Raw genomic sequence first — 15,766 nt, 5'->3', positions numbered from 1 at the left:
GTCCCTTTATCCCAGTCCAGGGCACCAATCACCGGTCCTATAGCCGGTATTATTTAAAGATGCTTAATTCGGGGGGTGGGGGTGGGGTAGGGGGGAGTTTTCTCGTTCCAATCTCCTTCCTGGATTCCTAGAGGACGAGTTATCCTTTGTGGCCGGCTTGAACATAACAGGCGCTCAGCAGCTGCACAGGAGAAAATGGAGACTCACAGTCTCGGCAAATGGCAACGCGTCTGTTTACTTAACTCTAAAAAGGAAGATTGCGCCGGGAGATTAATCCGCGTTATTTTACGGGCGGAGAGCGGGTAACCGCTACAGCGCTAAGAGTCGGCGGACGGGGAGATGTGGAAGTTACCCACTGGGGGCCTCGGAGGCCCTGGGAGGCGGAAGGCGCTGGCCCCTCAGGGGGTAGGAACGGACACCAGCGGCGTCCGGGTTTGCCATAGGCCAAGTGCAGCCCACCATCGAGCCGGGGTCGTCCCATACGCCCCTGCAGGCTCCAAAACCCGGCCCCCGTCGTCCTTCTCCCTTCTCCCACTCCCCAGCAGCAGCAGCAAGTGGCCGCCCTGCAGAAGTCTGTACCTACAGCTCCCTAGCCCGCCCCGCACACCCGCAGCCCACGCTACCCCGCTTCCGGTGCCAGGCCGGGGGAGGGCAAGGAAGGGCGGGGGAGGGTGGAGTCAAGGCGCTCCAAAGTGGACCCGTCCAACGAACTCCGGCCTGGAGGGGTGGGGGCGAGCACAGAATCCCCAGGGCTTGTAGTAAAAGCGCGGGGGACAGTAGCGCCAAGAGGGATCATTCGAAGAAGAGATGTTGTTGGAATTTCATTCGGTTGGGGTAGAGAAAAACGAGAAAGGCCTTCTTACTTCCTTTTACGTTTATCCTTCTAACCACGCCCCCCCACCGCACTGAGAATGAAAAATACCGGGCTAAAGGACTACTGAGTGGGAGGGGGAAAGAGGAGAAGGAGGAGGAGGAGGGAGAGGGAGAGGGAGAGGTCTCGCGATATGAGACGGGCTGAGGAGGGGGGGTGGCACCTCCTCCTCCCTCCTCTTCGCGTTAGTTCCGGTCGCAGAGGAGCCACCGCCGCAGTTACCGCCACCTCGGGGATTTCTGGCTCTTTTCTCTCCGCCTTAAATTCGGTAAGGTGAGGCCGTCCTCGGCCGCTGGGGCTGGCTGGGAGGCGGGAGGCAGGCCGCCTGGCCCTTCCGTGCCTCGGCGAGAAAGCGGCGAGGGCCCGGCCTGCCGTGGTGTAGGTAGTGGTGGCGACCGCATGAGGCCAGGCCCGGTCCGAGCCGGGACCTGAATTCGGGGCCGTGCCTGGGGAAGGTGAGGCGGTGAGAGGGAGGAGTGGGCGACCGGAGCCTGGCCTGGTCGCCATCGCCTGGCTCCGCGCTGTGTGACCCCGCCCGGGACCGGCCTGGGTAACAAAGCCGCCGCGGCCTCTGTTGAGTGTCGTACGCGTGGGGGGTTCCGGGCCGGCGGGCGGGGCGGAGGAGCCGGAGCCGCCGCCGCCGCCACCGCCGCCGCCGCCGCTGCTACTGCTGGAGGGTAGGCGGATGTACGGGGCGGCGGGGGCCCCGGCGCGGAGCGCTTCGGCGCCTGTGGTCCGCTCGCTGCGGCGGCCGCCGCCGGCTACGGGGTCAGTGGGGGAAGGGATGAGGGGGGCAGTGGCGTCGCCTCCGCGGCGGTGACCGGGTCCCCCGCCCCGGCCCAGCCCTCGCCCCGTGTCACGGCCCGGGAGAGGGGCCGACAGACACGTGCCGTGTCTGGAGAGCTGCGAGGGGCGGGGGGCTTCCTATCCCGGGTGCAGCGAGGAGCAGGAGGATGGCTCGGTCTCTGGCCGGAGCCCCTCCGGGGGGGAGGGACGTGCATGTAGCTGCCGCGGCCGGAGGGGGCTGTCCTGGGGTGGGATGGAAATCACGAGCAGGCCTTGCTGCTGGGGAGCACATCTGCCCCAGTCCATCCCTTCCCTTGGAGCTCCAGGGCCGCCCCGCGGCCGGGGGGGAGGGGGAACCATGTCAGAGGGCTCTCCTCCCCGGCCTGGCTGTTTACCCGGAGTTGGAGTTAGTGGGCAATCCTAAAGCGAAAGTTGTGCATTCTCCCCATGTGTGAAGCCCGGGCGTGCTAGCCTGCAGAAGCGCTATTTTGTAGTCCGGCCACGGAGGGCCTCGCTCCGGGGCAGCTCCGAAGTGGGCATGCATCCCCAACCCTGAAGGCGCTAGTGGTTAGAGCGAGAAATTACCGGTGCCTGTTTTTAAAAGAAAGTGCTTGGTTGTCATTTTGAAGAACCTGTTTCTCTTTACCAGGGTGTCTTTTATGAATAATCAAAAGCAGCAAAAGCCAACGCTATCAGGCCAGCGTTTTAAAACTAGAAAAAGAGGTAAGTATCATTAAGGTGTTCCTGGTTTTTAGCCTTTTGTAGTCCGCTTAAACATTTTCCATTCTCATGTTACAGATTTGATACGGGTGTTATTTTTGGCCCATTAAATCAGTGTTGTAGTTTGTGTGATTTTTTTTCAGATTTTAGGTTTCTACAAAGAGTTTGCATTCTGCTTTTCTCTCATATGATGTAACTTCTGACCATTAGTAATTTGAGTATTTAAAAATCCTTGTGAAGTGTATTTTCTAGCTAAGAATTTAAGTTTAGCTCATTAATGTTACTCAAACTTCATGGAGTATTTGTGTGGGATGCTCAATGTGTAAAAATTCTGGGGTAGATTTCATATTCTTAGGGAGGTACCACTATTGTGATGCAGTCATGAAATGTGCTATTAATCATCACCCGAAAGACTTTGGAGAAATAGTCCTGGTGTTATTTAATGTTCTTTTTTTAAAAAATCAGTTGGTTAACATCCTTTTTTTTTTTTTTTTTTTTTTAAATGGGGACTCGTAGAACCTCAATGCCTAGTATGCAGGTAATTTTGGTGATTGTTATCTTTTGTGCAATCCACCACACTTTAAGTACATACTATGCAAAGCCAGATCCCCACCCTTCCTCCCCAATATAACTATTGTTTCAAGGAGCTTGCCTAATAGGAAGATAGAATTTTGAAGCTTAAATATATACATGTATTTGTTTGAAAGGCATTCTGGATTTCAAATCTTATGTTTTATCTACTATTAGATAAAAGCCCCGAAACTAGGGGAATTGGGAGATGCTTTTCCTAGAAGTAGCACATAAGCTGAGCCTTGAAAGAAACTACAATTGAGAGTGGTCAGCAAGATAGGTTTTTGGAGAGACCACCAATGCAGAGGGAAGTCTTTCAAAATAGTGAGAATTGTACAGATGTATTTTCATTTAATAAATTATGAGCTTTTTCTTGAACTTCATTTACCATTTGATATGAAAAAATTAAACAAAATAATTCATAAGGTACGTTGAAAAGCTTAAAGTATCATATAAATGGGAACTGTTACAATTAGTAGCATAGAGTAGTGGTAGTGGACCTTTGGTGGCATAGAATTCTGAATTTTTTTGAGACCAGTTTGGTTACTAAGTGGATAGAACATCTGGCCAGGAGTCTAGAAGACCTGAGTTCAAATGTGATCCCAGACATTTAACATCTATGTGTCCTTGAGGAAGTTTGTCTCAAGTTTCCTCATTTGTAAAATTGGGATACTACCTGCTTTCCATGATTGTTGTAAGGATCAAATAAGATTGTGGAGTGCTTAGACCAGTGCCTGGCACATAGCAAACATTATAAAAATGTTAGCTAAATTTGAAGCCCTTAAAAAAAATTTTTTTTTTTTGAACCTCCAGATAAACCTGTAAAATAGGTAGGGCATGTTATATCCCCATTTTAGAGATGTAGAATCAAGGCATGCAGAGGGTAGAGCAGGTGGCTTGCCCAAAACTTAAGTTCAGTACTATGGGTGATCCTAGAGCTTTGTTGGGAGGCTGGATGTAGTCATTTTTCTTGGGTTTTGGTGTGTATTTTTAGTTAACTGCAAATTCTGCAAGTGAAAAGATGCTTTTTGCTTTACTAGAAAGACCAAAGTGGGTTATGTCTCACCTAAGGTCTGTAAAAGTCTATCCCATGAACAGAATCAATGTTTCTAGTTCATTCTTTTTTCATAATTCAGGGGAGGAGAGAGAAGGGGCAGAGAAAAAAGTGTTTAAGAGGAATTACACCTGAAGTTGAATATCATCATAATAAGGAAAGGAGCAGGCAAATTGAATAAACTGATTATATAGTTGAATAGTATCTTTATGTGAAGAATGATATATTGTATATTATTCCTAGAATGGGGATGAGGATACAGTTCTTTTGCTTCTGGCACAGTTGGCAGGTCTCATACTTCATGAAGGTGTAGTGTATTATATGTACCCATAGTGAATTATTAGGGGAAAAAAGGTGGTTGTGGTTTTTTTGTTTTTAGTTTATGGGGTTTCTTCCCCCAAAATACTATTCAGATTTTATCTGGAACAGATTTAGCCTTAGAGTAATGTCAGTGCTTTAAAAAAAGTCAAGATTAGAATAGAGAGTAGCTGAAAAATTACATTCTCTGCCATGGGAGGAGAAAGGTGGTGTGGTTTTTTTAATCTGTTTATATGCAAGGCTGAATATAAATACTGAATGAATAGTATTGGCCATGAATGCTTTAGAAATTGGAGTGGTTTGGTGGAGCTCTCAGAATTAGGTTGGTCCTAGCTAAGAAATTCTGCCTCTTCTACCTAAGTTAGCTTAGGATTTAACCAAAAGGATAAGATCACCTGAAGCCCTCCCAGATGAAGGTTTAGTGGCAAAGACATGGGCTCTGGGAACAACACGCTTAGTCTTGAGCTCCATGGAGGAAAAATGAGGATAGATTGAAGCCTTGTTAGGAATATTAGAAAGATATTGGACTCCATTTGTTTTGTTTGGGGGGGTTTGTCTAAATTTGGGTGCTTTTTTTATTTCAGATGAAAAAGAGAGGTTTGACCCTACTCAGTTTCAGGACTGTATTATTCAAGGTTTAACTGAAACTGGCACTGATTTGGAAGCAGTAGCAAAATTTCTTGATGCTTCTGGGGCAAAACTTGATTATCGCCGATATGCAGAAACACTCTTTGACATTCTGGTGGCTGGTGGCATGCTGGGTAAGTGGTTCTCTTGGGCAACATCAATATATAGACTTGAATAACCAAATATGAAGTTTGATTATTTCAGCTTTGTTTAATGCCTTTAACAACCCATCATGGCTTAGCCTTGTTCTTTTCATGTTTGTATTTTTTTCCACTATATTCTTGGACTTACTAGTCCTTTAACAGTTACACAGAACAGTCATAGATGAAATTTATAAAATACTTTTAAGTCTCTGCATTTTTACAGATAAGAAAACTGAAGGTGAGTGCACAGTACATGGGATTCATTCAGATGATCTTCCTGACTTTAAATCTAGTACTTTATGCCTTGTTGAATTGTTATGATTTGTAGTGATTTTTAAATTGTAATCATTAATGCCTTTTCTTCACTAAACACTGGCTGAGTTCACTAATTGTGCCCCACACCCAGGCATAGTAAACTACCTGGTTTTTTTTCTTCCTTAATGATAAGAACTGGTCTATTTCATGTTTACTTCAGGCATTTGGTAGTTAATTCTTTACCAAATGTCTCAAATTAATATTTTCAACTTTAATCTGGAAAAGTAGCCGATTCATTCTGCATTTAAAAAAAATTCTCATCTTTTTTTATTTTAGTAAAATCAGTTACTTGTTATTCAGTACTTTGTATTACTTCCATGCTGTTTCTGTATATGGTTACCTACTATTGGTCAACAATAAAAATCTATAAAAAGGATTACAAAACCAGTGTAAACTTGGTCAGTTTTTTGGTATAAAATGCCAGTGGATGTGGGTTTGGGGTTAATAATGATTTTTGTGGGTGGTTATTTTTAAATTTCATTAAAAATAACACTTGTCAACTCTGAAGGCATAACCAAGATTTTTAATAATTAGTTTTTAATTAATATACAAACTTTTCAGGGTACTTTAGTCACCTTCATAAAATTTCTAGGATTAATGTAAAATTATTCCTTCAGGTTTCATGCTCAAATTTTAAAGGTCCAGGGTAATTAATATTTGAATTACCCTAAAAAGTTTTTAAATGACAACATTTTTAGTTTGTAAAAGTTGTGTTACTTAAAGAAATCTATCCCTTTTATTGATGCCTTTTCTTACTAATCTGGCTGTGTCAAAATTAGAATTGCATAGATTCTGCTGAGCTTTTTCCTACTAATCCGTTTACATTCTAACTGTCCAAATTTGAGCTCAGTGTGACTGTTGATAACCATACTTTTATCATAGTTTTGCAACTTTTCTTTTCCCCCTTACGTTTTTATTACTGCCCTTTAAAATAATTTTTTAAATGTTGTGTAAAGTCACTTTAACCTTTATTTGGGTTACCAAAATGATATTTTTGTTGCCTACATCTCAGCCCCAGGTGGTACACTGGCAGATGACATGATGCGTACAGATGTCTGTGTATTTGCAGCACAAGAAGACCTAGAGACCATGCAAGCCTTTGCTCAGGTAGGAGCTTTCCTACTATAAACTCACAGGTTAAGTTGTTATACTAAGTCTAGTTCACACTGAATGAATTTCCAATTTTTGAGAAGTTGTAAAGAGGTTTGCACATAGTTTCCCAATGCCAAATTAGTATCAGTTTTTACTTTCAAAAAATATCAAACTCTTAAATAATGCATTAAGTATTAAATAATACTTAAATAAATGCATTTAAATACTTAAATAACACAATGATAAATTAATATAATAATAGTAGGAACTATGCTGTTCCTTTTCACTCTGGAATAATCCCTTCTTGCCTTCCCCCCAGTTTCCTCCTAAGTGTTATTTTTCTGGGTGGGATTATTCTGCATATAACTATTTTCATCTTTATTTTTGGAAGCATTTTGATCTAATGAATAGAGAGCTGAACCTTTGGGCTTAGGAAGAAGAGGACTTGGGTTCAAATACTGGCTGTGACCCCCAAGACAAGTCACAAAAAGTTAACTCTCAGTACTACAGGCAAACAGAGCAGCTGCTAACTATCTTAGTAGTAGAAGGAATTTGTTCATCAATTCTACTTGAGCCAATAAAATTTTAGCTGCAAATCCAATAATTGTTTTTAATCTCTTCCAATTCTGTGGTGCCATTAAAAACTAGTAGGTAGGGGACAAAAGACAGTATTCCTGTACGTGTTGGTATTTATAAAAATATGTATATACTAATCTAACTGATTTTCATCATAGGTATTCAACAAGTTAATCAGGCGATACAAATACCTTGAAAAGGGATTTGAGGATGAAGTTAAAAAGGTACAAGGAGCAGTTTTGATGTGAAAGTATTTTTTGTGACTCAGCAAGTATTTTAATACTTTCTTTCAGATAATGAAATTTCTTTTATATTTCAATTTATCCCTTCAGTGCTGAAATTCTTAGTTTTAGGGATCTTATTTGGTGTTTGAATTGTGTCAGAACTTGCAACTAGTTTAAGTTTTAAAAATTTATTAGTGAAGGAAGACAACCAACCAGGAAAAAAATTATTTGTTGTCTACATATGTGCTACTTAAGTATCAAATTTTTAATTATTTGTATCTCTTTTAAATATAATTTTGCTCTTGTTAAATGTTTCAAACTATGTAGAATTAAAAGAAAGGGAATGAAAGTCTGGGTAAGCTTTGGTTAAAAATTTTAATGAGAACCAATAGAACCTTGGAGACTCAAACTTAATACTTAATGGTACTGTAAGGAAAGTTCTTCAGACTTAGTCACAAATCTTACTATTGTGCATTTAACAAATAACCCCACCTCCATTTCAAATAATGTAATTGTACTATTTCTGGTTTTTAATACTTATCATTTATTCTTACAGCTGCTGCTATTCTTAAAGGGTTTTTCAGAGTCTGAGAGGAACAAACTGGCCATGTTGACTGGGGTTCTTCTGGCCAATGGGACACTTAATGCATCCATTCTTAACAGCCTTTATAATGAGAATTTGGTTAAAGAAGGTAATTTTATTTTTGTCAATTGTCTTTTCATTGACTCAAAATTTGGAGGTTTATGGGAGAGAAATAGATGTCAGCTAGTTTTAGGATTTTTATGTTTTTGAGTGAATTTTTAATAGTTTTCATGCTTTACTTGTTTCTGCTCTGTTGAAATCTTATGCTTTGACCTTTAGTTTAAGGAATAAGCTGTTTTTTAACAAAAAAAATTCTCTGATTCTTCAGGCGTTTCAGCGGCCTTTGCTGTAAAGCTGTTTAAATCATGGATAAATGAAAAAGATATCAATGCAGTAGCTGCTAGTCTTCGAAAAGTCAGCATGGACAACAGACTGATGGTATATGGATTTGTCCTTATTTTCGAATGAATAAAAATCAGCATGAAGTTGGTTTTTGTTGTTTTTGTTTGTTTTTTCTCTTATTAGTCTTAGGAAGCAAATTCAGAAAAACTAATAGCTCATCTGATATTTCATTTCAGGAACTTTTTCCTGCTAACAAACAAAGTGTTGAGCACTTCACAAAATATTTTACCGAAGCAGGTCTAAAAGAACTTTCTGAGTATGTTCGGAACCAGCAAACCATAGGAGCTCGAAAAGAGCTACAGAAAGAACTTCAAGAACAAATGTCACGTGGTGATCCATTTAAGGATGTAAGTTATCTTTTGAGTCATTCATTTTATTTTGCCTTCAGAAGGTTGTAGCTTTAATTTTGGTAGTTCTTGGTTTTTATAAATATATTTCTTCTAACTTTTTCTGCTTTTTTATACTCTTCTCCCCCCCCCCTTTTTTTTTTTTTTTTTTTTTTTAAAGAAATGTCCTACAAGCCCCTCTTACAATTTCACTCTTCTCTGCCAAGCATTCCATTTTCACTGGTAGAAGAATTCCTTGACAACATTAAGGAATTCTGCACTTTGTTCCATGATTGTATCTATCACTTCAGTAGTCAGCTACTATCCTTGTTATGATGATGATGATGATGAGTCCTTTTAGCTTAAGTAATTAAGAATTGAGTGAGTTTTAGTGTCTTTCTGAGGGCCAATGTGAACTTTACAATTCTAACAGAACATTTTTTTTGCGTTTTATTTTTATTTTTTTCCCTGTTAATATGTTTTTTTAAAAAAATTTTTTTTAATTTTTGAGTTCCAAATTCTCTTTCTCCCTTTTGTTGCCCCACCCCCGTGGAGAAGGCAAGCATTTTTATGGAGATTATACATGTGCAGTCATGTAAAATGTATTTCCATGTTAATCATGTTGTGAAAGAAAACACATGCAAGAGGGAAGAAAAGCAAAAAAAAAATTAGTATGTTCAATCTGCAGTCACACTTATTTTTTTGGAGATGGGATAGCATTTTTCATTATTCCTTTGGATCATCGTGTTGCTTAAAACAGCTAAGTCATTCAAAGTTGATCATACAATATTGCTATTACTAGAATCATAATAGAAAATGGATTATATGATTGGTATACTCATGGCTTTTCTACTTATTGTAATAAAACTTCAAATAACTTGACTCTGAAACTCTGAAGTTTCCTCCTAATATTTAGAGGTGTTGTCAATATTTGACAGGTGTTGGACTAAATGATCTTCTAACTTCAAAATTATATGGGGTGGGGTGAGAGAGAAAAACTGGCATTCGTCTGGAAAACAGAAAATCCTCATTGACTTAGATATGCAGCTTTAAGCTACAAATATGAAAGGGCCAGAACTGATTTCTCCTACTGAACTTAGGATACTTTTGCAGATAATTTTGTATGTCAAGGAGGAGATGAAGAAAAACAATATCCCAGAACAGATCGTTATAGGCATAGTCTGGTCAAGTGTAATGAGCACTGTGGAATGGAACAAAAAGGAGGAGCTGGTAGCAGAGCAAGCCATCAAGCATTTGAAGGTATTGACTTAAAACTTTTTTAAAGGCATTATTTTTTATGCCACTTTTTTGTAAGACATTTTCTCATTGGCTTAGATGACCTCACCCCTTCCAACTGAGTTTGTTTTGGAATTTGATTTAATTGTACCCTTCTCTCTTCCCCTCCCCCCCCCCCCAAAAAAAAAAAAGTTAAATGAACTGCTGTGGAAAAGGTTAGAACTTTTTTATTTGCACACTTATTGGGAATTATTAATGAAATATCTGGCAGTTGTTAATGTTTGAAATTGTATTATTTTAAGTTTACTTAGCATACTTTGAATATATGTAATTTTTCTTTTTTGGATTCTAGTACTGCAAAATGGCAAATTTATTTCTCTTGACTTTTTAAAAGTCACATAATCACTGAATTATAACTTAACAAGAAACTTATCATGGAATCTTTATGATAACTTTTCTCTCCTTTTAAAGCAATATAGCCCTCTACTTGCTGCCTTTACTACTCAAGGTCAGTCTGAGCTGACTCTGTTACTGAAGATTCAGGAGTACTGTTATGACAACATTCACTTCATGAAAGCCTTCCAGAAAATTGTGGTGCTTTTTTATAAAGGTAATTTAAGATTTTGTGAATTTATATGTCTGTCTGTCTGTGTGTGTGTGTGTGTGTGTGTGTGTATGGGGGGGGGATTTTGAACCCCATCTGAGTCAGGACTTAGGTTCAACTCTACCAGCTCAGCCATTTCTGCCCTCATGAAATTATACAAATGATTTCTCTCCTCCAGATTTGTTTCCTTCTCTGTTAATTGAGGGGAGTTCCAACTAGATAGATTGACTTTAACTCTAGAATCCTATAAATGAGATTGTACTCAAAAATTCACCTTTAACTTTCCCCCTCGCCATTCACATTGGCACCTTTTCTGCAATTTTAAAGAGTTTTAAAGTAATCCCAGGGCACTGAGGTTAAATGACCTTGTTTGGGGTCATATAGCAAACATGAGCCCAGAGGTCCTGCCCTGCCCCAGGTCTTGGCTACTTCTTGATTCTGTGATAAGAGTGTTTAAAAGTTTGTAAATATTTTGTTAAATCATAATTTGAATGAGAAACTCTATGAACTGCTTACTTGTGTACTAATGCTCTTTCCTTTAGAACTAAGTTCCCTATAAATTCTCAGGATCTGAGATTAAGAACTGAAAAGAGACCCTTAGAGATTATAAAATTGAACCTCCTGATTTCTCAGTCATAGATAGGTCTTACAACTAGAAATGGGGGGGAATCATTAGAGGATTGTCCAATGAAACCTGTACAGTAAGTCATTAAACATTTATGAAATAACTACTTTGTTGTGCCCAGTATTGCTTAGTGCTAAGAATACCAAGGGGGAGGAGGTGCAGAGGGCTGACATCTAGATGGTATAGTGGATAGAGCACTAATCCTGAAGTCAGGAGGACCAGAGTTTAAATAGGATTTCAGACACTGAGCAAGTCACTGAAACCTCATGACCCCAACCAACAAAAAACAAGGGCCTGTTAAATTTATGCCTTTATTGTTTGCATGATAAAATAACTACCACATGGTAGTTCATTGGGTAAATGAGCTTGGTGAACAAAGTTGGAACAGAAGGTTTTGCAAGGATCAACGCTGAAAAATTGCCCATGCATATATCTTGTAAATAGAAAGTTTTTTTTTTAATGTTTTAAAAGAATCAAAAAATATTCCCAAGAAATGGTCAAAATTAATGGTAAACACACTGAAAGAAAATTAGAAAAAGGGTAAAATGCTGACTTTGGAAGTATTCCTGGAAAATACAATAGGTTAGTTAAGAAGCAAAAAAAAAAAAAAAAAAAATCCAGGAAATTATTGCAAGGAAAAGATTTATGATCTATATAAATCGAGAACCTAAGACCAGTATTAAAAATTTGTAAGTCCTGAAAAACAAGCTAGTAGAATTGAATGTAAAATATTAGCACTACTACATCCAATACTTAATGTGCAACAAGAAAGTTATATTTACACACATATCTAGGTTATACTGTAACACATGTAAAATGTATGAGATTGCCTGTCCTCTAGGAGAGGGAGGGAGGGGGAAATCTGGAAAAATGAATACAAGGGATAATGTTACAAAAAAAAATTACTCATGCATATATACTGTCAAAAATGGATAATTATAAAATTAATAAAAAACATGCATGGATAATTTTCAATATTCACCCTTGCAAAACCTTTTGTTCCAAATTTTTCCCTCCTTTCCTCCCACCCTCTCCCTTGGATAACAAGTAATTCAATATCTGTTAAATATGTGCAATTCTTCTATACATATTTCCACAAATATGTTGTACAAGAAAAAGGAAAAGGAGAGTACAAAGCTATTATCTCACAGTAAATAGGTAATTAGCCTTAAGTGCTCTGCTGTCTGATGCAAGTACACCTTTTCAGAGGTTCAGTCCTCTATAGAAAGCAAGTTTGTTGTCTATGGCAGAACTTCTTGAATTTTTTTTCCACTCAATGCCTTTTTGCCCAAGAAGTTTTTATGATTTTAAGTATACAGGTATGTAACATTTACTAATTAAAATTATAATTTCATGACCCCCCCCCCATATTTAGTTTAAAAAAACACCACAATTTAAGAAGCCAGTGGAATTGAGAAAAATGAAAGAAAACAAAATAAAAAGCAAATAACAAAAGAAAGAAAGAAAACCAAGTTAGTATCTCTTGATTGTGGAAGATTTTTTTCTTTAAGATCAGAAGCAGAATTAGTCGAAACAGACTTGATTACAGGATCACCAGTTGAAGGTCCCCTTTGGAAGTAATTCAATCCAACAGCCCAGTGTTTTCATGCAACAACAGAAATTTGTCTAAATATTCCTATAATTCAGAAGATTAGGGTTTGCCTTTTATATCAAACCTAATCAGTAACAGATCTTTGTAGGGATTGAAAGTTAGCTAATGGAAATATGCTGCCTGAATTCAAATAAGGACCACTAAAAGGAAATCAGTCACAATTGTTCAGTTCTTTCAGTTTATGTCCTACTTTTGGGGACCCCATTGGGATTTTTTTTTTTGTCAGATATTGGAGCAGTTTGCCATTTACTTCTGAGCCTGAGGTAAAAATGGAAATGGATTAAGTGACTTGTCTAGAGTCACACAAGGGCACCACCTAGCTGTTGAGTCATTTTAGTACCATCATACCATCATCTGATCCTCTTTTCCTCCCTTCCCTCCCCCCATACACACACACATAGCCTGTTCTAATCATGTATAAAATTTTGTGCAGTAAAAATAACTTAGCTTTCTTAATTGTTGGCACTTGGAAGTAGATATCTTTCCCCGCCCTACCCCAGTTTTTATTCTTATAGAGATCTTTACTTGCAATTTGAACCCTGGAGTACAGTGAACTTAGAATTACTTAGCCTCCTATATTTAATGGCTAACAAGATAGTAAGATAAATGTCAATACACAAAAACCTGAAAATCCACAAAGAAAAAAGTGTTCAGGGTAACTGACTATAATTAATTTGGTCTCCTTTATAGCTGAAGTCCTGAGTGAAGAGCCCATTTTGAAGTGGTATAAAGATGCACATGTTGCAAAGGGGAAAAGTGTCTTTCTTGAGCAAATGAAAAAATTTGTAGAGTGGCTCAAGAATGCAGAAGAAGGTAAGTTAATCATCTCTAAGGCAATTTATTATTTCCAGTAAATTGTTATTAGCTAAAAAGTACCTGTTACTTTTTATAGATGTACAGAATGAAAATGTGTTTTTGCTTTGTTGTTGTTACACTGGCATGTCTCTGATGTGAATTTTTTTGACCTTTCCCCCCCCCAGAATCTGAGTCTGAAGCGGAAGAAGGCGACTGAATTGTGAAAAACTACAAGCTCAGTAAAGCAAACAGGAGTTGTAGATAAAATGTCATGTCTCATGTGTCCTTCTGGTTCTTACATCTTCCTACCTCCCTGTATCAAGCATGATATAAGGGCTTTCATGGCAAATTTATTTTAACTGTTTTCTATGGTTACTGAAAAATGTTGGGTTTAGTTTTTAAAACCATGTTTTAAGTAGCTACAGGAGCTATAGATTTGAATCTAATGTTGCATTAGTCTTTTCAGTTATCTTCTACCTCCTGTATTTTCTACTGTAATAATGTAATTTAAGGCCTTCCACAATGAACAGTTCATTTTATCCCTGGGTTTTCTATAAACAGTTTACAAGACATGATTTGGTTAAAAACAATTTGTTATGGAAATTCTGTTTGCAAATTAAACTGTACAAGTATCCAAAGTCAAAAGGCAAATGACTTGTGTGATAATTTGGTATGAAATGAAAAGGCAGCATTAAATGGTGTTCAGAGCCCCGTTCATCAGATGATAATCTCATACTACAACCTCAAGGGTTAATTTCTGAACATTGATTTTAAAGTAATTAGCTCACTTGTTAATATTACTGAAGAATATTTTTGTTGACACTTATTTTTTGGCATTTTAAAAGTTTAAGTAAAAAGGGTTTCCAAGTAGCTACAGCTAAAGTTTCTATTACCTTTGTTCCCTAGTTTCTCACTTGTAAGTGAAGGAATTGGTGAGAAGCAATTCAGAAAAATGAAGGCAGTACAAGTGACCAAGGGAGGTGAAAAGAAAAAACCGAAGATCTCTCCATTGTATACTTTTATGCATTCAGTGTTTTAGCCAGTAAAAGTAGGTGAGCATCTGTTGTGCCACCATCTCCAGGTCTACTTACAAATGTCTCATTAAAACAGCATTGTCATTTACGATTTCTTGCACTCTGGAGAACCTTAAGTTCTTACGATAGGAATCATTAAAGGGGAGTGCATGCGAGGAAGTAACAAATATTCTAAATTCAGCAAAATTGTTTAATATGTTAAGTGACCAGTGTATTATAGATTACAAAGATCCTTTTTGGGACTCCAAGCCTAACCTTGTCAAATCTGTCCTATTGGCGTAGAGTCACCCTGTTGTATTGAAATGCAATGATGTGATACCACTTGGCCATATTGGACTGTCTTCATTAATATATACAGGGATGACTTGAGCATTTGCCTAATATCTACCCCAGTTGCCATGTTCTTATTGCCACAAGCCAAAAAAGTTTCCTTTCCAGCTTTTCTTTTTATTCTGATGGCTTAACCTTTTTACTTTCTCTTTGCTGATAATTTGCCTTCTCACATAGCATAGCCATTAGAAGATGAGTAGGTAATTGTTGCCTCATTTTTGGCAGCTAAATTTTGTGGTAGGGAAAAATATTTAAAGTGACCATTATGAAATAAGGTGTTCTTAACTCTTCACCAAAGCTGGAAACTGTCACCAGGACGTCAGTGAAATATGCCCTATCTTAGCATGTGCCATTAAGAGCCAAGAATTTGGTGTTTAAAATTAAAGATACACCTTGAAGAAATGAAGTGTAATATAATTTGAAAGTATAATAGCCTTATAAGGAAGAGCATTATAACTGATAGTCTTGTGAGTGGAGTGTATGTTAAAAGTTTTCATACATAGATATTATGTATCTAATAGGTTTCTACTGTAGTGATCTGCTTCCTTTGTAATTTGTAGTCCTAAAGACTTTTTTAAAAAATAAAGGCCATCCTTAAACTTAGGTTTAATAGATCCGTTTTTGTTCAGTTGGAACTTGAAAAACATCCATGCCTAAATGACTGGCATTGTATAACACATTGAAACTGTCATTGCAATTCGTAACTAATGTAAATGCTAACTTTCATCTGAGTATGTCCCAAAGTACCTAGAGGACTGATCTATGTGAGCTAGAATAACTTACCGCCACAGTGAAATTGCATGTAACTACAATACAATCAAAACTACTTAAAATTATTTAGTTGCATACTGTGTACATTTAAAAAGGGGGTATGTGTGTATGAGTGGGAATGACTTTCCAAGCTGTCTCTTCCCTGATCACAG

At 38.6% G+C, this 15,766-nt stretch overlaps 1 protein-coding gene across 3 annotated transcripts; it reads left to right on the top strand.

Moving 5' to 3' along the window:
* The first annotated feature begins 942 nt into the window (after positions 1-942).
* Positions 943-15,442, top strand: BZW1 (basic leucine zipper and W2 domains 1). 3 transcript variants are annotated; one of them, XM_074299102.1, is made up of 12 exons: positions 943-1,139; positions 2,307-2,380; positions 4,904-5,080; positions 6,417-6,511; positions 7,231-7,296; positions 7,853-7,988; positions 8,208-8,317; positions 8,458-8,628; positions 9,721-9,867; positions 10,315-10,453; positions 13,375-13,497; positions 13,665-15,442. In XM_074299102.1, exons 2-12 carry the CDS (start codon positions 2,317-2,319, stop codon positions 13,694-13,696), a joined length of 1,260 nt encoding a protein of 419 aa, XP_074155203.1. In that variant the 5' UTR covers positions 943-1,139; positions 2,307-2,316; the 3' UTR covers positions 13,697-15,442. The 3 variants fall into 3 exon arrangements, with proteins under 3 accessions (XP_074155203.1, XP_074155205.1, XP_074155202.1); XM_074299104.1 differs by having other exon boundaries at positions 1,129-1,326; XM_074299101.1 differs by lacking the exon at positions 943-1,139 and adding an exon at positions 1,471-1,639.
* Positions 15,443-15,766: the final 324 nt, after the last annotated feature.

Source organism: Sminthopsis crassicaudata, chromosome 3, assembly GCF_048593235.1.
Source record: "Sminthopsis crassicaudata isolate SCR6 chromosome 3, ASM4859323v1, whole genome shotgun sequence".
NCBI lineage: Eukaryota > Metazoa > Chordata > Mammalia > Dasyuromorphia > Dasyuridae > Sminthopsis > Sminthopsis crassicaudata.
This window is presented reverse-complemented; position numbering and strand designations above follow the sequence as displayed.

Bases quoted from the DNA above. Each gene is read 5' to 3' on its own strand.
- BZW1 (XM_074299101.1), top strand. From the start codon at position 1,557: ATGTACGGGGCGGCGGGGGCCCCGGCGCGGAGCGCTTCGGCGCCTGTG. The intron at 7,297-7,852 runs GTACAAGGAGCA...TTATTCTTACAG, and splicing joins TTGAGGATGAAGTTAAAAAG to CTGCTGCTATTCTTAAAGGG. The intron at 8,629-9,720 runs GTAAGTTATCTT...ATACTTTTGCAG, and splicing joins GTGGTGATCCATTTAAGGAT to ATAATTTTGTATGTCAAGGA.